At 40.7% G+C, this 22,220-nt stretch overlaps 2 protein-coding genes across 6 annotated transcripts in view; one reads left to right on the top strand and one right to left on the bottom strand.

Annotated features, from left to right (window-relative positions):
- The window catches only part of LOC134208669 (RNA-binding protein Musashi homolog Rbp6), a 1,173,986-nt gene that overhangs the window by 1,079,736 nt on the left and 72,030 nt on the right, over positions 1–22,220 (bottom strand). For 4 of the 5 annotated variants that reach the window (XM_062684446.1, XM_062684445.1, XM_062684448.1 and 1 more), the window contains exon 2: positions 14,890–14,943. The exons of the other annotated variant lie outside the window; for it this stretch is intronic. In XM_062684446.1, coding sequence (XP_062540430.1) covers positions 14,890–14,943 — 54 coding nt within the window. The remainder of the gene's footprint in view (positions 1–14,889; positions 14,944–22,220) is intronic. 5 annotated transcript variants of the gene reach the window in all.
- Positions 13,968–14,868, top strand: LOC134208671 (angiopoietin-related protein 6-like). Its single transcript, XM_062684450.1, has 2 exons — positions 13,968–14,536; positions 14,599–14,868. The coding sequence occupies exons 1-2, from the start codon at positions 13,971–13,973 to the stop codon at positions 14,723–14,725; spliced, it is 693 nt and encodes a 230-aa protein (XP_062540434.1). The 5' UTR covers positions 13,968–13,970; the 3' UTR covers positions 14,726–14,868.

Below are 22,220 nucleotides of genomic sequence, written 5' to 3'. Positions count from 1 at the left end.
CCATTCACTAAAAGAATGTTTAACATTGCGAGTTCGAAATATAAAAACTATAATCGGGTGCTTTATGGTCGATATGTGGTTCGAAAACAGGGTGACCTTAGAAAAGATCCTAAGCGCTTCTGGTCTTTTGTCAACGAGAAACGGAAGGAAACTGGCTTACCGTCAAGCATGTTTTTAGAGAACGAAACATCCACTAATAAAGAGGGCATTTGCAATTTGTTTGCAAACAGTTTGCTAGTACTTTCGATGATAGTGAGAGTAGTCAAGATGAAATTGATGGCGCCATAACGGATGTTCCGTTAAATGCACTGCATACAGTCATTCGTGAGTTTGATGATGAAGATGTCTTGAGAGCTATTAGGAAACTGAAACCTTCGTTTGCCCCAGGGCCTGATGGGATTCCCCCCATTGTGTTGACTAAGTGTCATGCCGCTCTCTGTGGGCCTTTGAGAGCAATTTACAATAAATCCTTGGCTCAGGCAGTATTTCCAATATGTTGGAAAAGTCCATCATATTTCCAGCATTTAAAAAGGGAACAAGCGTGACATATCGAACTACCGTGGAGTGACATCACTGAGCGCAGGATCCAAAGTCCTCGAAATTTTGGTGAGCAGTGAGTTATTTCGATCAGCAAAGATGTATATCTCGCCAGACCAACATGGATTCTTTCCTGGCAGATCAATAGCAACAAATCTAGTGCAGTTCACTTCACTGTGCTTGAAATCTATGGAGCTCGGAATTCAGGTAGATTCGGTCTACACGGATCTTAAATCAGCTTTCGATAGAGTAAATCATCGTATTCTTCTGGCTAAATTAGAACGCTTAGGAGTAGCGACAAACTTAGTAAGGTGGATGGAGTCATACCTTATCGGCCGACAGCTGAGCGTGAAACTGGGAACTACTGAGTCTGAACCTTTCAGCAACAACTCCGGCGTGCCACAAGGAAGCAATCTAGGGCCTCTGCTTTTCTCCTTGTTCTTCAACGACGTATGTTTTGTCATGCCCCAAAATTGTAAAATTGTCTATGCCGACGATTTCAAAATATATTGGCTCGTTAAGTCACCAGATGACTGCCAATTGCTGCAAATGTTCATCGACAAATTTGTGGACTGGTGTAGACGTAATTTCCTGATCATCAGTGTGAAAAAGTGCACCATAATATCGTTTGCCAGAGAAAATCTCCCATTATCTGGGACTATCACATCGGAAACGAATCAGTAGAAAGGAGTCGCGTTGTGAAGGATCTCGGCGTTATGCTAGATTCCGAATTAAATTTTCGGGAACATTACAGCCACGTCATCAATAAAGCCAATCGGAATTTAGGGTTCATCTTCCGGATTTCTTCGGAGTTCCGTGATCCATACTGTCTGAGGTCACTATACTTTAGCTTAGTTCGGTCTATATTGGAAACAGCAGTTGTTGTGTGGAGTCCTATTCACAGCGTTTGGATCGAAAGAATTGAGAGAATCCAATCTAAGTTCATAAAGTACGCGCTTAGATTTCTTCCTTGGCAAAGACCCAATGATCTGCCATCTTATGAGAGCCGTTGCCGTTTGCTAGGTATGGATACACTACAGAAGAGACGGAACGATATGAGAGCCACATTTGTTGCCAAAACACTTCTAGGTGAGCTAAATGCCCCATGGATCCTCGCTCAAATTGGCATGAATATTGTCCCTCGTCCACTACGACACCGAAGATTTTTGAGGCTTCAACAACACAGGACAGATTATGCGCAGAACGAACCAATAAGAGCTATGTGTTCTTTGTTCAATTCATATTATTATTTATTTGATTTCAATGTTAGTGCTAGAGTTTTTCGAGACCGACTGTCGAATGTTTAATTTTATTCTACTATTTTTTTTTAGCAAATAAGTGTTCATGTAGGCAAAATTGTCCGATGAATGTATCAATAATAATAATAATAATAATAATAATAATAATAATAATAATAATAATGTATCAATAAATAATAATAATAATAACTTGAACCTAGCTATTTAGCACTGTAAAGAATTAAATAACTTTACAGAACCCGTAGCTTCCGGGAATGAAAGCACACCCAAATATGGAGTTACGCTCAAGAACAATACCACCCATGCGATTGCCCGAGGAGGGAGCCCTACTGGAGCTGGTCCTGGAACGGGGACAGAGCGAGCGGCCAGCAGCTAGAGGAAGGAGAGGTGCAGCAGCGACCCTCTAGTCATCAGGCTCAGCCCGTGCCGACAAGGCAAAACAGAAACGGCAGCAGAAGAAATCACCAAGGCAATGCTGCACCTGCTGATGTTGCTGTGGTTGATCGACGTCAATCACTCACGTTAGCGGGCCGCCGACGGCAACGGATCATGTGGACAAGGGAGATGAATCAGTACGTGATCCGTTGCTACTACGTTTGCACCAGGATGGAGACGGATATGTCCGGCAGACCGGCGATGCTGGAGATGTTCAATGAGAGGTTCCCTCGGTTTGCACCCCAACTTGACCAGAACAAGTTGTACACACGCCAGAGAGCTATTATGTCACATAATATGCTGACTCCAGAAGACGTAGAGTACATCAAGCGGGAAGTGCAGAGGGAATTAGGAGAGGAGGAGGAGGCAAGATCGAGCGATACGTCGAGAAGGAGTTCTGTTGGGTTGGATGCATCAATCGCAAGTAACCGTCGCGATTCGATTGCACCCGCTGCTCCAGGACCAACAGTGGAATTGCAACGACAGCAATTGAAGGACGAACTAGCCAATCATATGAGCACAGCAGTTACACAATTCCGTGGGACAGACACCGGATACCCAAGTTGCAGTACTCCTATCGGTTGACGAGTACAGTAAGCATCCTTAACCAGGATATTTTGCCACAGTACTTGGAAACCGTGGAGAACCTTGAGGAGCTGCAATTTATCGTGTATTCGGCTGCAGTGGCTGTTGTAAGAACGTTGGGATTGCGAACGCGCCCACAAGGTGAGAGTGATGGACGCGCACGCCCCATAGCACAAAAGCCGTCTGGAGACCCGGATCGCCACACTGCGGTCAAAAGTTGGTCGATTACCACAGGGTACAAGCAGGGGAATCAATCAACCAGGCTAGTTCGGAATGTTGCTGAAATTGTGAAACCCACATAACTCCGTGATCTCATCGAGGCGAACATAACTGAGATCCTCGACACCCATGTAGCGGTTGAATGTTCTTGCTAAACGACTGCGACGTTATGGAGAATGTTCGAAAAGGAAGGAGCAATATCGAATGTTCAACATCAACGAAAGGAGAGTTCTACAACCACATCCGAACAAAGCCGACTTTGGCGAGGACCTTCCGGAGATTGGAGAAGTCACGCAGTTTTGGTCCAATCTATGGGAGCACCCCGTCATACACAACGGCGATGGGGTGTGGATGGCAGAAGAAGAGCGATACTGTGGTGGTATTGGAGACATGACCACTATCAACGTGACCGCTCAAGACATTCGTTAGGCTACTCGGTATACCAGGAACTGGGCTGCACCAGGACCCGATCTTGTGCATAATTTCTGGTATAAAAAACCCACAACGATCCACGGGCGGATGGCGGAATGCTTCAACACGGTACTAGCTAACCCCGAGCAGCTACCGGAATTCATCACTAGGGGTGTCACTTATCTTCTGCCTAAGGATCGGAACACTTTGAACCCAGCCAAGTACAGACCAATAACGTGCCTTTCGAGTCTGTACAAAGTGCTGTCATCGGTAATAGCGAGGAGGGTGCTGAACCATTGCGACGTCAACAACCTGATGACCGAGGAACAAAAGGTTGTCGACGTAACACACGAGGCTGCAAGGATCAGGTCATCATTGATGCAGTCGTTGTTGGGCAGGCCACCCACAAGCAAAGAAACCTGAGCATGGCGTATACCGACTATAAAAAGGCATACGACTCAGTACCTCACTCGTACCTTCTTAAGGTACTGCAGTTGTATAAGATAGACGGTAACGTCATCAGGCTAATGCAGCACGCTATGGGGATGTGGAGCACATCCCTACACATTACCGACGGAGAAAAGGTGTTACGGTCCAGGACTCTCAGCATCAGGAGGGCATATTCCAAGGCGATACCTTTAGTCCTCTATGGTTTTGCCTTGCCATGAACCCTCTTAGCAGAGCACTCAACCAACACAACTATGGCTATCATTTGAAGGGTGGGGAAAGGAGTACAAACATTACCCACACCTTCTTTATGGACGACTTGAAGCTGTTTGCGGAATCTGTGGAGAAGCTGCACCAATTTCTGCGGCTTGTAACGGTATTCAGCAACGACATCCGGATGGAGTTTGGTATCGATAAATGTCGATCTATACATCTACACCGGGGTCACCTGGTGGATGCCGACAGTTTCCGCGTCAACGAACAGGAGGAGATTCGAAACATGGTTGAAGGCGAAACGTACAAGTTCCTAGGTTTCCTGCAACTGAAAGGAATTCGCCATACGACGATCAAGAAAGAGCTGCAGGAAAAGTTTTTGCATCGTGTCAACGGTATTTTGAAGAGCCTCTTGTCGGCCGGCAACAAGGTGAAGGCGATAAACACGTTTGCTGTGCCCTTGTTGACATACAGTTTCGGGGTGGTGAAGTGGACCAAGACTGACTTGGAGGCGTTAGAACGAGCAGTACGAGTGGCGTTCACTAAGCATCGCATGCGCCATCCAAAATCGTCCATTGAGAGAGTCACCCTGCCACGTACAGTAGGAGGAAGAGGCGTCACCGATATACAAACACTATGTGTTTCCCAGATCCAGCAGTTGCGAAGATACTTCGTGGAAAGCCAGAACCGCCACGAAATCTATCGCGCTGTGTGTGAAGCTGACCACGGATTCAGTGCCCTGCATCTGGCGCAGGAGGACTATCAGCTGAATTGCGACATCAAATCTGTCGACGAGATGATCGCATCGTGGAAGCAGAAGGAGTTACATGGGACGCACCCCCATCAACTGGAGCTGGAATATATCGACAAAGCGGCGTCGAATACGTGGCTGGTGCGGGGTGAACTCTTCTCGGAAACAGAAGGATTCATGGTAGCCATCCAGGACCGGGTAATTGCGACGAAGAACTATCGGCACTATATATTGCACGAAAACGTGGAGGACCGCTGCAGGAAGTGCAATTCAGTAGGAGAGACGATCGAACATATCGTGTCCGGGTGTTCAGCCTTAGCTGATTCAGCCTATCTCGGTCGTCATAACGAAGTAGCCAAGATTGTGCACCAACAGCTTGCTTTAAAGCACAACTTGGTTAACCAGTTTGTCGCCTACTACAAATATGTGCCTGTCCCGGTTCTGGAAAATAGTTTCGTGAAGCTGTACTGGGATCGCGAGATCATAACGGATGTCCTCATTCGTGCCAATCGGCCCGATATTGTGGTCTACGACAAAAGGATGAAGCGGGTAACCCTCATCGACATTGCTGTACCGCTAGATCATAATGTCCAAACAACATTCTCCAACAAGATAACGAAGTACCACGACTTGGCGGAGGAGTTGAAGCAGATGTGGCACCTGGAGGACGTGCGTATAATTCCGGTTGTTATCTCAGCTACCGGAATCGTCCCGAAATCTCTTCTGAGATCCTTAGGAGAGCTGGAACTATCTCATAACCTCCATAGCATCCAAAAGACAGTGGTTCTTGGAACTTGCAGCATCGTAAGAAGATTCCTGAACCACCATAACTAATACATCCGGTGCAAACGTTTATTATAGGATTTTAAGTCAACCGGCGAATGAGATCCACAGAGCCTAATCCCCTTTGGCATTCAGATTGCCCGGGGTAGGTGAAAATTCCCAGCACGCTTGCTGAGGAAGTGCCAAAACTCTATAATAATAATAAAAACGACAACAAAACAAATGTCGTTTCCTGTTGTTGATTTGTTTGTTATTGTCCAAAGATGGTCTAGTAGCCTAAAAAAATGAACATATCGACATAAGGAGAGTGAATCATGAACAAAATATGATCAGAACACATCGAGATAGAGAGATATCGAGATAGGGAGGTTATCGAGATATAGAAAGCCCAAATGTATGTAGAATGAAGGGACTGAGAAAACCATCGACATAGGGAGAGATATCGAGATATAGAACATCGAGATGTAGAGAGTCGACTGTATTTTCTTTTTCCTCACTTCACTGTATTCATGACGTTCTAGATAGTCGTAAGACCTTGATCGCCCATGTCTAATATTTTACCCTGATAGGGGAGTTAATTTCAAGCAATATTGCTGAAGACACTGTTTACTTGGTTGCTGGACAAAAGGTCGAAGGTCAAAAGGTCGAAGGACACAAGGTCGAAGGTCAAAAGGTCGAAAGGACAAAAGGTCGAAGGCACAAAAGGTCGAAACTAAAAAAGTACGTCAAAAGGTCGAAGGACAAAAAGTCGAAAGGACGAGAGGTCTTTTTTAATCCCTTCTTTCTTATTTCTTCTTCCTTTTTCCTTCTATTCTCTTCTTCCTTTTTCCTTCTTACTTCATATGTTTCCTTCCTTCTTTCTTCCTTCTTCCTTCCATATTTCATCTTCTTTATTTTAACTTATTTCTGTTTTCCTTCCTTCCTTTCTTCATCTTTCTTCCTTATTTCTACCTTATTTCTTCCATCTTTTTCCCTTCTTTCTTCCTACTTGCTTTCTTCTTTCTTTCTTATTTCTTTCTTCTTTTTTCCTTCTTTTATCCTTCTTTTTTCCTTCTTTCTTCCTGATTTCTTCTCTCTTTCTTCTTTCTCTCCGCCCCCTTTCTTCCGTTTTTCTTCTTTCTTTTTTCCAACTTTTTTTCATCTTTCTTTTCTCTTCCTTCCTTCCTTTTTTTTCTTCTTCTTTCTTCTTTTTTTCTTCGTTCTTCCTTCTTCTATTTTTTTCTCTCTTTCTTCCGTCTTTATTCCTTTTTTCTTCTTCCTTTTTTCTTTCTTTTTTCCTTCTTTCTTCCTACTTTCTTTCTTTATTTTTTCTCCTTTCTTCTTTCTTTATTCTCTCTTTCTTCTCTCTTTCTTCTCTCTTTCTTCATTCTCTCTCCCTTCTTTCTTTCTCCTTCCTTCTTGTTTTCTGTTTCTTCCAACTTTTTTTTCTCTCTTCCTTCTTTTTTTCTTTCTTCCTTCTAACATCCTTCTTCCTTCCTTCTTTCTTCCTTCTTTCTTCCTTCTTTCATCCTTCTTTCTTTCTTCTTTCTTCTTTATTTATTTCTTCTTCCTTATTTCTTCCATCTTTCTTCTTTATTCCTTCTTTCTTCCTTGTTCTCTCTTCTTTCTTCCTCATTTCTTCCCTCCTGTTACTTCTTCCTCCTTCTTTCTTTTGTTTTGCTTCATTGTGTCTTTTCTCCTTCTTCTTCTTTCTTTCTTCTATTTTCCTTTTTTCTTCCTTCTTTTTTTCCCTCTTCCATCTTCCTTCTTCTTTGGTTCTTTGTTCTTTGCTCCTCTTCAATTCTTTTTCTTTCTTCCTTTCTCTTTCCTACTTTTTTCCTTTTCACTTCTTATTTACCTCTCACTTCTTACTTCTCCGTTCCTCACTTCTCACATCACATTTTTCACTTGCCACTTTGTATTTCTTATTTCTTTCTTTCCACAACTCACTTCTCACTTTTCACTTTTCACTTCTCACTTCTCATGCTCTATCTATGCTCACTACTTCCATCTTGCATCTCACTCACAACTCCCATCTCATTTCTTGTCTTTTTGTTCTTTCGACCTTTTGTCCTTCGACCTTTTGACCTTGGACGTTATGACACATATTAGACCTTTTGACCCTTCGACCTTTTGACCCTTCGACCTTCGTCCATTCGACCTTTTGTCCTTTCGACCTTTTGACCCTTCGACCTTTTGTCCTTTTGACCTTTTGTCCTTCGACCTTTTGACCTTCGACCTTTTGACACAGATTCGTTTACTTTTATCCATCGTGTGATTCTGATTCATCAACATCAACTTTTCTGTTGGGGTCATATATGACCCCGTTAGCCTGAAAGGGTTAAGCAAAGCATGTTCCTCGTTTTTGTTGCTTTTATATTGATCGTTTTATCCTTCCTTGCTCTCGATCAAGGAAAAATAAATCATCGTAATCACCTTTGGGTATAACGTTGATGCTATAAAGTTAAATACAATCGCTTCAACGATGAATTTTGGATCACAGGCAAAACAATTTTCACAACGTAATTCCTTAAAAAAAACTTTTTGTATCCTCAGCGATATATTTTAATTTTTTTATAGATTTTTTTACTTGTCCGTATTTCAAAATTACCTAATCTTCTCCACATTGATCGATTCCATGCGTTCGAAGTCTATTGGGGAAAAAATCCTTCGGCCGAAAGCCACGGCATGAAATCAGCTTGCTGAATTCAGTTTGGACGAACTAGACGATTGGCAAAAATCATTGGCGATATATGGCCAAAAGGGACATACGGTCTTCTTGATCATGTGGCCGAAAATGCCATTTTGCTGAAAAAAAATGGCAGTTTGACAGAACGGACCATTTAGCGGAAAATAACACTTTGCCAAATGGGTAATAAGTTCGAAAATGTCGTCATATGGCCGAAAATGTTATTTGGCGGAACAATATCGAATGAAAACAAATTGAAGAGAGAAGTGAGAGTGCGGAAAGAGAAATGCGAAGTGCGAAATGAGAAGTTAAACATGAGGAGTCAGAAGTAAGACGTGTGACTCACTGTGAGTAGTGAAAACTATAAGACGTATTACGTCTCACACCTTATTTTCTCTTGTCAATGTTCTCATTTTTTACTTCTCACTTCCAAATTTTCATTTACACTTCATCGCATCCACAATTGTTCGGCTAAACGGCGCTTACGGTTGTATGATTTGGCTAAACACCATTTGCGTCAAAATGACTTTCGGCCAGATGAGTTTTGGCTTAATTCAGTCAAATATTATATTCGGCCAGAGAGAATAAAATGTATATATCACGTGACCACTCTCAATGAAAAAGAAAATCTCAGTACTGTTCGCATAGGCAGTTTACAACGCGCATTTTTCCCTACTATGCAGGACAACGTCTGCTGGGTCAACTAGTATCAGATAAAACCCAGATTAATCCAACTAGCGGTGATGGAGCCTTTCTCGTTTGTTATAAAAAAAGTATTTTGGCCATAACTTCTGAACCCATAGTCCGATCTGAACCCATAGTCCAATCGATCAAGGATAAGTGCCTAAAAATGAGTGAGAATTTTCTATGTGTTTCTCATGTAAAAAAATGAATTTTAGCCATAACTTCGAAACCCATAGTGCAATCTGTCCAATTTTCAATAGGAAATAATGGGACAAGATTCTGCGTCGAATGAAATTTGTTGCGAGCAAATTAGCTAAGAGTAAGTACCTAAAAAGTGAGTGAGAATTTTTGTTGTGAAAAAATATATTTTTTCCATAACTCCGAAGCCCATAGTTCGATTGGGTAAATTTTCAATAAACAATTGGACAGGATTTCGCGTCGAATTCAACATGTTGCAAGAAAATCGGTCAAGGATAAGTGCCTAAAAATTGAGTGAGATTATTTTTCGCATACACATACACACACAGACATCACCTCAATTCGTCGAGCTGAGTCGATCGGTATATAACACTATGGGTCTCCGGGCCTACTATAAAAAGCTCGTTTATGGAGCGAACATATAGCCTTTACGTATACTTTGTATACAAGAAAGGCAAAAAGGGGAAGAGCCGATTGGCCGAACAGATTTTCCTGCCGAATGTGTTATTTGACGTCTCACATTTCACTTCCCACTGTGATAAATGAGAAATAAGAAGTTAGAAGTGATGAGTGAGAAAAGTGACGTCTCCCTTCTTACTTTACTCTTCCATTTTTACTCAATGAGATGTGATAAGTGAGAAATGACGGGTGAGAAGTGAGACTTCACACTACTCACTTTTTACAGTGAGACGTTTAAGATGAGGAGTGAGAAGTTTTAAAACTGTTGTAAGTGAGTAGTGAGACGTACAATTTTTCACTTCGCACTACTCACTTTTTATAGTGAAAAGTGAGATATAAGGAGTAAGAAGTGGGTAGTGAGATGATTCACTACAAACTTTTCATTCCTCATTTCTCAAATCTATGCTCACAACTCACGTCACACTACTCACTTTCCAAGCAGCACAAATTGTTTCACTACTGAACATTTAACTGTGTTGCAACTATTTGGAAAGAAACAATCTTTGCGTATGTGCCATCAAATATAACTCTCTTGCAATCTAAAAATCGCAAGAGGTGGAGCCTACGGAAACATCCTTCGATTGCAATAAAATTGCAATAACGTTGCAAAATACTACAGCGGGAAAAAAATAAAATAAAAACATAAAACTGGATTCGATTTATGGACCTTGTGATTGATAGTCATTTACTCTACCACAGCACCATTCAACACTTCAGAGGGACTGCATGTTGACTCACCAAAAAACCATACGATTATGAAGTTTTGTACTCGAGTTTTCTGTTACTTGATTGCACCATCACAGGAAAAAGTGTGAGCTGTCAAAACTTTGAACGATGCTAAATTAAACATGAAGACACATTCAACTTATCTGCAACTTAACTTAAGGTGAGTTACGGCGGCGTCCAAAAATGGCAGCCACAATGGCCGTGCTATCTCTCACCTCGCGTTTTTGCTCGCACAAATGTGAATATTTAGGCGGTTAGCACATCTGGAAACCATTTTTTCATGTATGCTGCAAGTGAGCAAAAGTGAAAAACTACTTTTTGCTTTTGTCTGTCGTTTACTTTTCAAGTTATGTGCCCTCAAAAGTGCTATGTAGATTTGAAATTGGGCTCCAACGCGATTCACCTTAAACAAACAATTAAATGTTGAAAGACGCATTGAAGCTACATGGTAAAAATATGCAACTTAATAATTTTGTTTCGTGTTTGCAACATGAAGTGCAGTATTCTTTGTTTGTTTGTTTCCAAATGTCAAACACGTACTGCATTGCAATTTTAGTGAAACATTGATCATAATTGGAAAGTTTTTGACATCTTGATGCAACTTTTTCGTGCTTTTGTTGTTTTTCCAATGCCTTTAATGAAATTGAATAGAAACAAGGTGCTTTAAGGAAGATGTTGCGTGTGCTACTTGGATTCTCATTTCATACTTTCCACTGTAAAAAGTGAGATGTTAGTAGTAAGACGTCTCACTTCGCGCTTCTAACTTTTTAAAGTGAAAAGTGAGAAATGAGAGAGAAAATGAGAAATTTGGCCTATTCGGCCAAATGACATGTTCGGCCAAATGAGCTGTTCGGCCAGATAACTTGTTCGGTCAAATGTCCTATCCAGCCAAATGATCTGTTTGGCCAAATAACCTATTCGGCCAAATGTCCTATTTGGACAAATTTCCTATTCGGCCAACCCAGCAAACACAAGATCTTATATCATAGCGAATTAGTGTACAAAGTGGAGGCCATATACGTACACTTTTCATGCAATCAAATGGAGGTATGCGCCTTTATCGCCTCCAGCTTATATACTTATTCGCTATTATATGCGACTTTGTGTTGGCTGGAAAATGTCCTATTCGGCCAAATGTCCTATTCGGCCAAATGTCCTATTCGGCCAAGTTTTCTATTCGGCCAAATGTTTTATTCGGCCAAAACTCCTATTCTGCCAAATGTCCTATTCGTCAAATGTTCTATTTGGTCAAATGTCCTATTCGGCCAAATGTCCTATACGTCAAATGTCCTATTCGGCCAAATGTCCTATTCGGCCAAATATCCTATTCGGTCAGATGTCGTATTCAGCCAAATGTCCTATACGGATGACCCGTTCGGCCAAAAGACTTTTGATCAGATGGGTTTCAGCCTAAACCATTAGACCTAGTGTAAAGTGACCATATTTTTCTGGGACCAATCCAGGACTCCTTATGCATTATATAATTTGAAACATATCAAATCGTTTCAAAAGAAATTTCTCTCCTATTGACCTATAACACCCAGTATGATGCTTACTATTCGATTTTATAGAAACAATTACATACACTAAAGTCTTTAAATTGAAAAAAAAAATAAAAAGTTCAATAATCTAGACCTCAGCTGACTCAGATTATTTCGGTCGGCAGGACCTTAGCTCTTCAGAATATATTCAAATATTTTTGAATCCGTAGATCTTAAAAATACTTTCTACACGGAAGGAGACAAGCGGGATATCCTGAATTAATCACGGAATCTCCTTTTTGTGCGCCTGTTTAATGCTGCTCGAAAACAGAAATACAGAAGTCACTGTTTCCCTGCTGTAAAAACTACATCGATGCCGGTTTTACCCATTTTTAACTTTTCATATGGATTCGGGGTGTATCCGAATCTGAAAGCGGGATTGATGCTGAGTATATGGATCTGAAGGCGACTTTCGATATACCCGAGTAGCACAAGTGTCACATATCAGTTACTATGACCCTTATGCGACCAGATCCAGTCACATTGGAGTTGCTGCAACCAAACCTATCTGAACTGTGCTACTAGGGTAGTGAACCATACTATCCTCGCTAAACTGGAGGAACTCGGCGTTTCATCAGTTAGTTTTGAGTGAAAATAGGTTCGTCAGAGTCATAAATATTCTGCAAAACTTTTAACAGTTCGGGAATTCCGCAGCGTAATAACTTTGCTCCACTGGTCGCTTTAGCCTAGTGGCGTTCGACCGAATGGGTTTCGGCCAAACGACCCTTCCCCGATTTTCGTTTCCAGGTTGAGAACGGGCCACACCAACATCACCTATAACCTGAGGGGCACCCGCTTCCATAAAAGGTGCGAGGAGTGCGATTGCAGCCTAACAATCAACCATATCCTCAGCACATGTCCAAACTACCACAGAGCCCGCATTAACAACAACATCCCCAACGCCTATCCGGCCCTACAAAAGAACCCGAGGAACATCATAAACTTCTTAAAAGACGTCCACCTTTACACTAAAGTAGAAAGAAAACCTGGCGTCACCCCACGACAACCCAATGAAAGAGGACCCCTGCTTTGAAACTGGACAACTCCCAAAGAAATTACGGACCACAACATGAATCCCCTTGAAATCAAACCGACCCGTTATGAACTAGGACCTCCCTTTTAAAAATGGGACACAAACTATACAGCCTCCGGAACCCTAACAGACCCAACGAAAATAACTAGAATAACAATGACGTGTAATGCTACTACTTTTTGCTACCAGCAGAGGTGTGCCAGCCAAGGGCTGAAAGCCTCTTAAATAAAGACAATAATAATAATTCTGGTTAACGTGTTATTCGGCCAAGTAGTATTTCGACAAATGGCTTTCGGCCGAACAAAAGATACAATTCTACCACTGAATGTCATAGATTTTGTAATGCACATAAAATGTCCGGAAACAGGTTTCTGCGGAGCTAAGACTGATTAATTTCCTGATTGAATTTGGCATAGTTTATGCATCATGTTCATTTTAAATATCTGGAACAATCATTGCGGAGATATACGTTCCAAAGTTTTATCAAATCAGAATACCCATTTCAAATTCGCAATAACTAAGAGGACCTAAAAGATGAATAAATTCCACATTTTTTGGTGAAAGTTCCGAAAAAATGTCAAAAAAGAAAAAGTTGCAGCCAAAATATTTTTTTAAATTTTATTGATATTTATTCTATTTAATATTACTCCAAGCATAAATGTCATTTGAAAGTCAAGGAAAGTCAAGAAAGGCTCTCACGCTTCGGATCACAAATTTACGGCAATGTCCGGTTGAACAAAGTAATAAATACATTCAAGCTTGTCATATTTCATGAATTGAATTTGAATAGCATTTTACGACACTGAAATGAACACGTTGAAAAATGTATAACAGTGTTGCTCTAATTAATCATATGCAACCGATTAATCTCTGTTTGAATTATTTACACATCGGAGATTGAAAAGATTGCTCAACTGTTCTGGTTGTCAAGATGCTTTACATTTCTTTTGAAAAATGGAGAACTGTAGGTATATAAGGAATTGCTAGACCAAAGTACCACAGAATCTCTTATAAAAAATAAATGAATAGAATGATTGCTCCGATCAGAATTATCTCGTTTATAGTTTTAATCTCTTCCATTTACACGCATGGGAAGGCAACGCGTGAAACCATCCCGACTCTCAAGTACATCCGGATCGGGTCGTCCGAAGACCTGGTGCCAGCCATGGTGGAACCGAAACGTTTCGGTGGTGAATGGCTGGTGGTTATGCAGCGTTATGATGGAACGGTGAAGTTCAATCGTACCTGGGCAGAATATCGTGACGGGTTCGGGATGATTGGACACGAGTTTTGGTTCGGACTGGAAAAGATGCATCAGTTGACCAAGGAGCGCAATCACGAGTTGATTGTTGAGCTGGAGGACTTCAACGGGACCAGTAAGTATGGTAGGTACGATAACTTTGTGGTTGGACCCGGGGAAAAACGATATCCGTTGGAAGAATTGGGTGCATTCAACGGGACAATGGGAGATTCACTGAGTGCTCAGAAGAAGTCGGGGTTTTCAACTTTTGATAATGACGCTTTTGGTTGTTCAAACAAATACGCTAATGGAGGATGGTGGTATTACCAAGGAAGATGCTACCAATCGTGAGTTTTTGTGGCGCATTATCATTGTTCAAATCTGAAGCTATCTGGAAATCTGATTTCAGGAGCCTCACAGGTATTTGGAAAAATGAACACGCTTGGTCGTCGATTTGCTGGATGAAGTTCTCGGAAGTATCCCGGAAGACGCCTTTGAAGGTGGTCAGAATGATGATTCGACCAAGTGAAATTTGATCGAAGCTGGAATTATCGAAGCAACGAAAAGCCTAAAATTGATTGCAGTTTCGGTTGTACAGTAAAATATATTATGATAATATAATATTGTAAATTGTCATCCGAAATAAAAATTAAAGTTATGAACATATCAATTTCGAGTATTTAAAAATAATGGAACCTACCTTGGCCTCGAGTACAGGGGAGCAGAGGAGTCAGCCAATCCCATCGCAGACGAGCTGAAAAAGGAGGAGAATGCGTTTGGTGTTTTGTTCTACTGCAATTTTGTTTAATTTTGACAACTGAAAATTATTGCTGGAGTATTTTTGTCATTTTAAAAATTAAGGAAAATTAAAACTCATTGCAATACGAAATAATTCGGAAGTTGAAAATGAAGAATTGATACCAGAACCGAAAAATAACACCATGCTGATGCCGCTGGATAATACATCAAAGCTGTTGAGCCGGGACTTGGAAATGTGTGCGAGTTTATTTGGAAAGCGGATCAAAAGCTCTGAGTTGGGAAGAAAACACAACAAACAAAATAGGGTCCCCGACAAAAAAATACGATGATAAGCAAACATTGAAAGCAAGGACTGTGAAAAGAAGCATCCCCTCAAACGTAAATCATTATTGCGGTGGAGTACACACGCCGTAGCTGCCGCGTTTCTTGAGTTGGTTCCAACTAGGATAGACATCGAATCGACCAATAACCTCATCAATCATGTGACGGAATGGAAATTTTCCATCCCGGCGGAAAAGTGTTTGCGATATCTGCTGTGTGTGATCGGTTTATTGACGAATCGGACAAATTTGTTTGTAAGTACGTGCGAGGAGGATTTTCTTCGTGGATACGCTCCACTGGGCTCCATCCAAGTCCTTCGTGACTCACTTGTTTATTTTCCATGCGAGGTAAGAATAGCAACGAAACAGTTATGTTCGAGAACCCATATGGAATACAAGTTTGTAGTGAATGATTTATTGTAAGTGCTGATATTGCTGAAAAACGAAAATGTTGAGCTCTCTGCATACCCTTTTGTACTACTGTACGTATAAATCGAAAATTGACAATCAACGTCATCAGTTTCTGTGGTAATTTCAGAATTGATCCCGGAATCAATGAAATATTGACGCATTATAACAAAAACTTAGTAATATAAAGTGCAATTAGGGGAAACCGCCAAATGTTGAATGGCTAACTTTGTTGCATATTGTTGATCTCCCATAAGAAATACAACTCGGCAACTCGGCTGTACGAAAATCATTTTTTGTTAAATATCCATTTTATTCATTTCTAACTTTTCGCACAAACTCGGGATGAATGTGGTCTGAAGGCGACAATCGATACATTGGACCATGCTATCCTGTTCGCTGAACTGGGGAAGCCATCAAGCCATAGGATTGTTGGAGTCAAAAAAATATTCTGTTCGGAAGTTCCGCAGGGAAGTAACCTTGGTCCACTGCTGTGCTTGATTTTTCATAAACGTTGTTGCTTTCTGGCTTATGTTATGCAATGATACAATTTTGTATTAGTTTAGTACAGTATCTGTATAAACAGCTATTATTCTTGTATCAAAACCTTCTAAGTTGCTGTCGTCGTATGGTCAATGAAGTAATAGCACAGGCGTGTTCTAAAGTTCGAGCAATCTGACAGCTGTGATCTTCTCAAGGAATCAATTAAAAAAACTTGTAAACAATATTTTCATATTATTTGAAATGATTCAATGTTGGTCAAGAAGAAATGCTTTCATGTTTTGAAATCTAAATGAGCTGCACATCATATTATAATACCAGCTACAGCAAAACGAAACAGTGAGCTACGATGAGTAACCAATGACAGAACTGTCGCTCTTAGTAAGGCTACGTTAGTTAAGTGAAAGTTGTTGTTTCAGTCAAACCTGTAGAATGTATACCTCACTAAGGCTGTGAACCATTCCACCGATTCGTTTAACTTTTAGTTGAAATTTGACACTTCGATGATTATTTTCCCATCGTGGTTAAAATTTTACTCCGAAACCGACCCATTTGAGTTTTGACAGATTGATAGTTATTCGGAACGAAATGGATTTGGCGCCAATTTTCTCGCGAACAAAGTTTAACTATGGAACTGTCAAATCTAACCATGCTCCGGAGCAGGGTTATTTTTAACCACGGCGAAATAACCATCGAACTGTCAAATTTTAACTAAAAGTTAAACGAATCGGTGGAATGGTTCACAGCCTAAACTACATGTTATAAGCGTAACGGCTGAACATAAGGAGAATGGTCAAGGTATATTTGCTTAAGATAATAAAATAAGGTGGCCAACCTGAAACCGCACTCGCTGGGAACCCACACACTTAAAATAAATCGCAGATTTCTGTGAAATTTCGCCAAAATCTCAACAACAGAACTGTTCGGTGAAAATTTGACAGATTTTTTGGTGGTTTTGACAGTTGAACAAACGAAAAATACCGCAGAAAATCGGTGAAATAATTACCGAACAGTTCTGCTGTTGAGATTTCGGTGAAATGAAGCAAAATTCACCGAAATCTGTGAAATGATTTAAGTGTGAATGAGGACAGTTACGTAATTAAGCATATTGGGTAAAGTACGACGACTTCAAATGCGGGATTTCTCTCAACTAATTCCGCGTACTTCCAAGTGAAATTGGTCACTTTGTAACGTTTCAGTTTTACGATTCAGACGTTTTTATTTTTTGCAAAATCAAGTGTAAATAAATTTTCAAAGTAAATATATATTATTGTTATTGAGTTTCTATTACGTGTCGTCCGTTTTAATTTATTTTAATATTTGTAGCTTTCGACGTTATTTTATGTTAAGTAAAATAGTTTTCAATTTTAAAATTAATTCCGGTGCGCGTCAATGAGGAAGCCTGCCTTCGACATGGTTTGTGCCTCGATTTAATTTTTTGACGATAATTTTTGCCCATAATCGCATATTTGTAACATTTGTTTTTTTTTATTTTTAGTTAGGCACATGAATCATCTCCAAACTGTTAGTTCTTTCATCTAACTTGGGGAAGTTTGGAAGTTTGTTATAAAAAATTTGAAAAAACTACCTAGTTGTTTTGTAATAAGGAGCATAGTGACCGCATAACTGTAACACGGAAAATTATGTCACCCGTGTGCCATGTTTCTTGAACAAGAATTGCCAGAATTAATTTGCACTGGAATATTAAGTTATTATTGCTGCCGAAGATTCAAACTACAAAAAATGTTTGCGCATTTTACGGGATTTTTATGGAAATCAATTAAATTTTCATACTAATACAAACTTTATCGTTCCATTTCTCTCATGCCTGATTTTGTCGATTGTTACAAATATGCGATCATGAGCAGTTAAGTAATATTACGACAGCCATACATTATCCAGCTTTCCGCGAGCGGAAATGGCCGCCAGCTTGCCTGTGGGTCAGTCTCTGATTTGACATTTGTGGAGATAAACTGCACCCACCGTTCCAAGCATTCTGACCAATCTGGTAAGTCCTATTTACTAATTGATCAAAATGCTCAGAACGGTTGGTGCAGTTGACTTCCACAAACGTCAAATCAGAGACTAGCCCACAGGCAAGCTGGCGGAAAGCTGGATATGGCAATGAGACTTTGTAATGTTCTGTGTAGTAAAGTTACCTCGATGTCTCCGAAGGCGCGAACTCTACCTATGTCGCCATTTGAAATTTAAATTGAGACAATTGCCAAATAATTAAACTCGTTCATTTTTCTTCCATAACGGCTGGCATCTAGAAGTTTTGTGAGTTTTAGGAATTTCTATTGCAGAGTTTAAGTAAAGTTAAGTTTGTCGAGGTAACTAAAGTAAAGTGACTGGAGTGGTTTTGTACGTGATTGTGATTAGTTTTTAGATCTTAAGTTATTAGTTTTTAGATCTTTAAATTTGTCTGCTGCGGTGTTGCCGGTGACGTTGCGAGTCGCAAGCAATTTTTGTTTCGCGTTTGACTTCCAGCGCTTTTTTTGGTACGGGCTGGAATTTTCGGAGTCGACGAAAAGGGGTTTGCGGCATTTCGGTGAAGTTTAAAGAGTTTGTTTGTGGAGTCCGTGCGCTCATCAAGGCTCGCCCTTCGAGGTAGCGAAACGGAGGGTGTTGAAGTTTCGTTGAAAAGTGAAGCGAAAAGTGAACTGCCGATCGCCCAAAAATCAACGGTGGTACTACTACGCTGAAAACCCCTCGGGTCGTTAAAAGAGAGCTCGGCGTGTGAAGTACGTCGTCAATTGCGTACCATTGAGTAAGATTTGAACCGATTGCGAGGGCTTATTTCATCACGGGCGGTCATAGCCGTAAAAACGAAGCCGTGCGGTAGTACATTGGTCTTTGTCCTGAGGGGAAAATCAACCCGGGAAGCGCGACATTCGTCGTCGCAGCTCTTTAGAGAAAATCTGAGGCCTTCCGTCCAGCCGCCACTTACTTCGCAAACTTTAGATCGGCCCTTTTTGCACGGGCTTATCAGCTGCGTGCCTTCCTGCAGCTCGACAATTCTTCTGTCGCCGTTATCGTCAAGGACAGCTTCGCCGCCATCGCAACGAATAGGTTCGACACCACCGTTCCAAACCGGTTCACCGCCATCGCGCCAGCGAAAACCAGCAAGTCGACGAAGAAGAAAACCTGCGCAGGTATGTGACTAGTGTGTAGACATGACCATGATCTAAAAACGTTTCCATTTCCGTACCTTTCCATGTTCAACCCGAATAAAATAAACCCAATGAATTGTTGAGAAAGACGATCGAGTTGTTCCCTTTCTTTTAGTTAAAGAATTCACTGAAAGATCGCTCCGTTTGCTTTCCGTTTCGTTCCACTTCGATTATTCACTTCACTGAATTTTTAACGGGACTTGTTAGCGTTGGGAGAGTATGAGAGTTCAAGGGGTAGTGAAGTAACTTGGGAGGTGGTCAAGCACTTGGTGCAAAGCGTAATTTTAGGTTTTAGACAGCGACCGTTCGAGTGACCCATGAATAGAGAAATCAAGAATTAGTCAGGCAAATACAACTCGACCCGTGGTCTTCCGGATTTCGGGAGTGGCGCTTAAGCCAACGGTTATTATTATACCTCGATTTGAAGCTATGAACGGTTACAATTGTAACTGAAGGTTAACCTTCAGGTGGTCAACCTGGAGTCAGTTCCACTCGGGAGTCAATGAGTACATATTACTGCCAATACCAGAGACAAATTTTAGTTTCAAATTTGATCCTCTCTTTATCTTTATACGAACGTGATCCGGAGCAAACAGTGTTTCTCAAGACTCAGATTAGATTGAGTAATTTTCTTTGATGTCAAGGTGTTCGTTCCTGCTGGTTGGCCATTCTTTTATCACATTGAGTTGCTATGATCAGACTCCTCCTGAAGGGGATAAAACTCATTTGGAAGTGAAAAACAGAAGAAAATAATGAAAACTAAAAATAAAGACGTGAAAAATTACACTATTCTGGGCGTTTATGAATCTTTTCAAGCTCGCCCCAAATGTGTGAAATTTGTATTGGATTATGTCACTAATTAGTGACATAGTGCAATAGAAATTGGAAGCATTCGGGCGATAATATCGTTTAAATTTACTCACTTTTTGGCATTTCCTTTTCCCCTTTTTGTATAAACTTTTTCTATCTGCGACGGCATAAGTTTAATTCGCTTCTAAAGTAAAATCATTAGCTTTCAAGCGGTAAAATAATAAAATGTCCCCTTTGGTTTCTTTTCGGAACCGGCTCCAGGTTGGCTAGCTGAAGGCGATCAAGCTACCTTAGAAAAACGCGACATGAGTTTCAACCGGTTCTATGTTAATCAGCTGAAATGTACTAAACTTACTTGTGTAAGTGTTTGCTATGTTATGTCGAGGGTGTTACCGAAAAATTTGTCTTAGGTTGGGGAAACTGGACACACATCTCAAGTAACAATTTTCATGCTTGTTGGGTTTATTTAATTCTTATAGCGGATTTATGACAGCAGTCACCATGGCCAGTTGTTCAGATTTATTGGCGATGTTATTGCTATCAATAAAACTCTAATAAATCTGCTCGAAAAGCTTCTAACGTCAAATGCCGACTGGTCTTGTTAGCAGCTCTACGATTGTAACGAAGAGCGTAATAAGTCCAATTTTCAAAGCTTGATCAAAGCCATAATTTTTAGTCGTAATCTGGTTAAATGAATAACCCCGATAAGAATATTTACATTGCAAAGGGTTTATAACGGTGTTTAACAAGAGCAACATTTTTCTGTTCGAAATCTATGATGGCCATATTGGAAATGGAGAACCATCTTTAAGTCAGTGAAATTTATCACTGGAATTTATGATTAGACGGTGTTTTCGCCGCGAAAGACACGTTTTAGGTAAAAGATATAAAAACCAAACATATTTGGGTGTAATATCAATAAATTTAGTGAAGATTTACTTGATTGATGTTATGATAATTTTAAATTTATTGCCCAAAACTAAATTATTTTGCGGGCGCGTAGTGTTTAATCCCATTTTTGCACTAGCTTTCACCATGAAATCGAGCGCGCACCATGAAAGTAAATTGAAAAACAAACCTGAAAAAGTATTACTTTGTAGTTATCCTCATCATGATTTTCATCAACACTTTAGTTTGTTATTATTTGTTTGCAGGGTTTTGTTTCTCTTTTTCAAATCAACATTTTTGACAGTTGCCGCAGCCAAATACCCTTTTTTGCGGGCGGCTTGAAACGGATTTTTATATACTCTTATAATGGAACGTACACACGGTCAAGCAGTTTGACCAACATTGACTCCACCTCTCGTTTATTCAAACGTCCATAAAGTTTTACCAACAGCGGCACGAACAATCAATTTATTCGTCCAACAATATCACACACGAACGACCGAAGCGCCAACTTAAGCACCAACCATCAAAAAATATATGAGGGTTTGTGCAACTTCACTACAAATGCTCAAACATGTTCGGCGAACCTTGACTCCACCCCGACAACTCAAATCAAAATCAAACCGTTTTATTTTTTCCAACCGAGCCGCCAACTGTCAAATGGTTGTTCGAACAACTTCACACGTTCAAACAAAGCAGCAACCGAAGCGTTTTCTTGGGGGTGGAGTCAATGTTCGTCAAACTGCTTGACTGGTGTGTACGTTGCATAAGAGGTATATAGTGGTAATCTAGAGAGGGCCATTTAGACATCTTACTCTTATAGTGGTCATCAGAAGGTAATCCTGTAGTATTGGATTTTATTGTCAGTTCTTGTGATTCGATCTTGAAAACCATTCCTAGAGCGGAATAAAACTTGAAATGTTACTTGGGATGACGCCTACTTTTCGTTTCGGATGTTTCTCAATGAAAAATGCTTAAAGATTCCTTCAAACACACGCGACGCGACAGTCGCGACGCGATTCTATCGCTTGGCGACTGCGATTCTGTCGTCGCTGGTATGGAAGGATAAATGGAACATTGCCTGCAGCGACCAAGCGATAGAATCGCGGCGACTAGTTGTCGCCGTCATGGCGATGAAATCGCTTAGGTCTAGGGGAGCCGATACGATTCCA

The sequence above is a fragment of the Armigeres subalbatus genome, chromosome 2 (genome assembly GCF_024139115.2).
Source record: "Armigeres subalbatus isolate Guangzhou_Male chromosome 2, GZ_Asu_2, whole genome shotgun sequence".
NCBI lineage: Eukaryota > Metazoa > Arthropoda > Insecta > Diptera > Culicidae > Armigeres > Armigeres subalbatus.
Note: the sequence above shows the minus strand (reverse complement) of the source record. Positions and strands in the feature narration are given on the sequence as shown.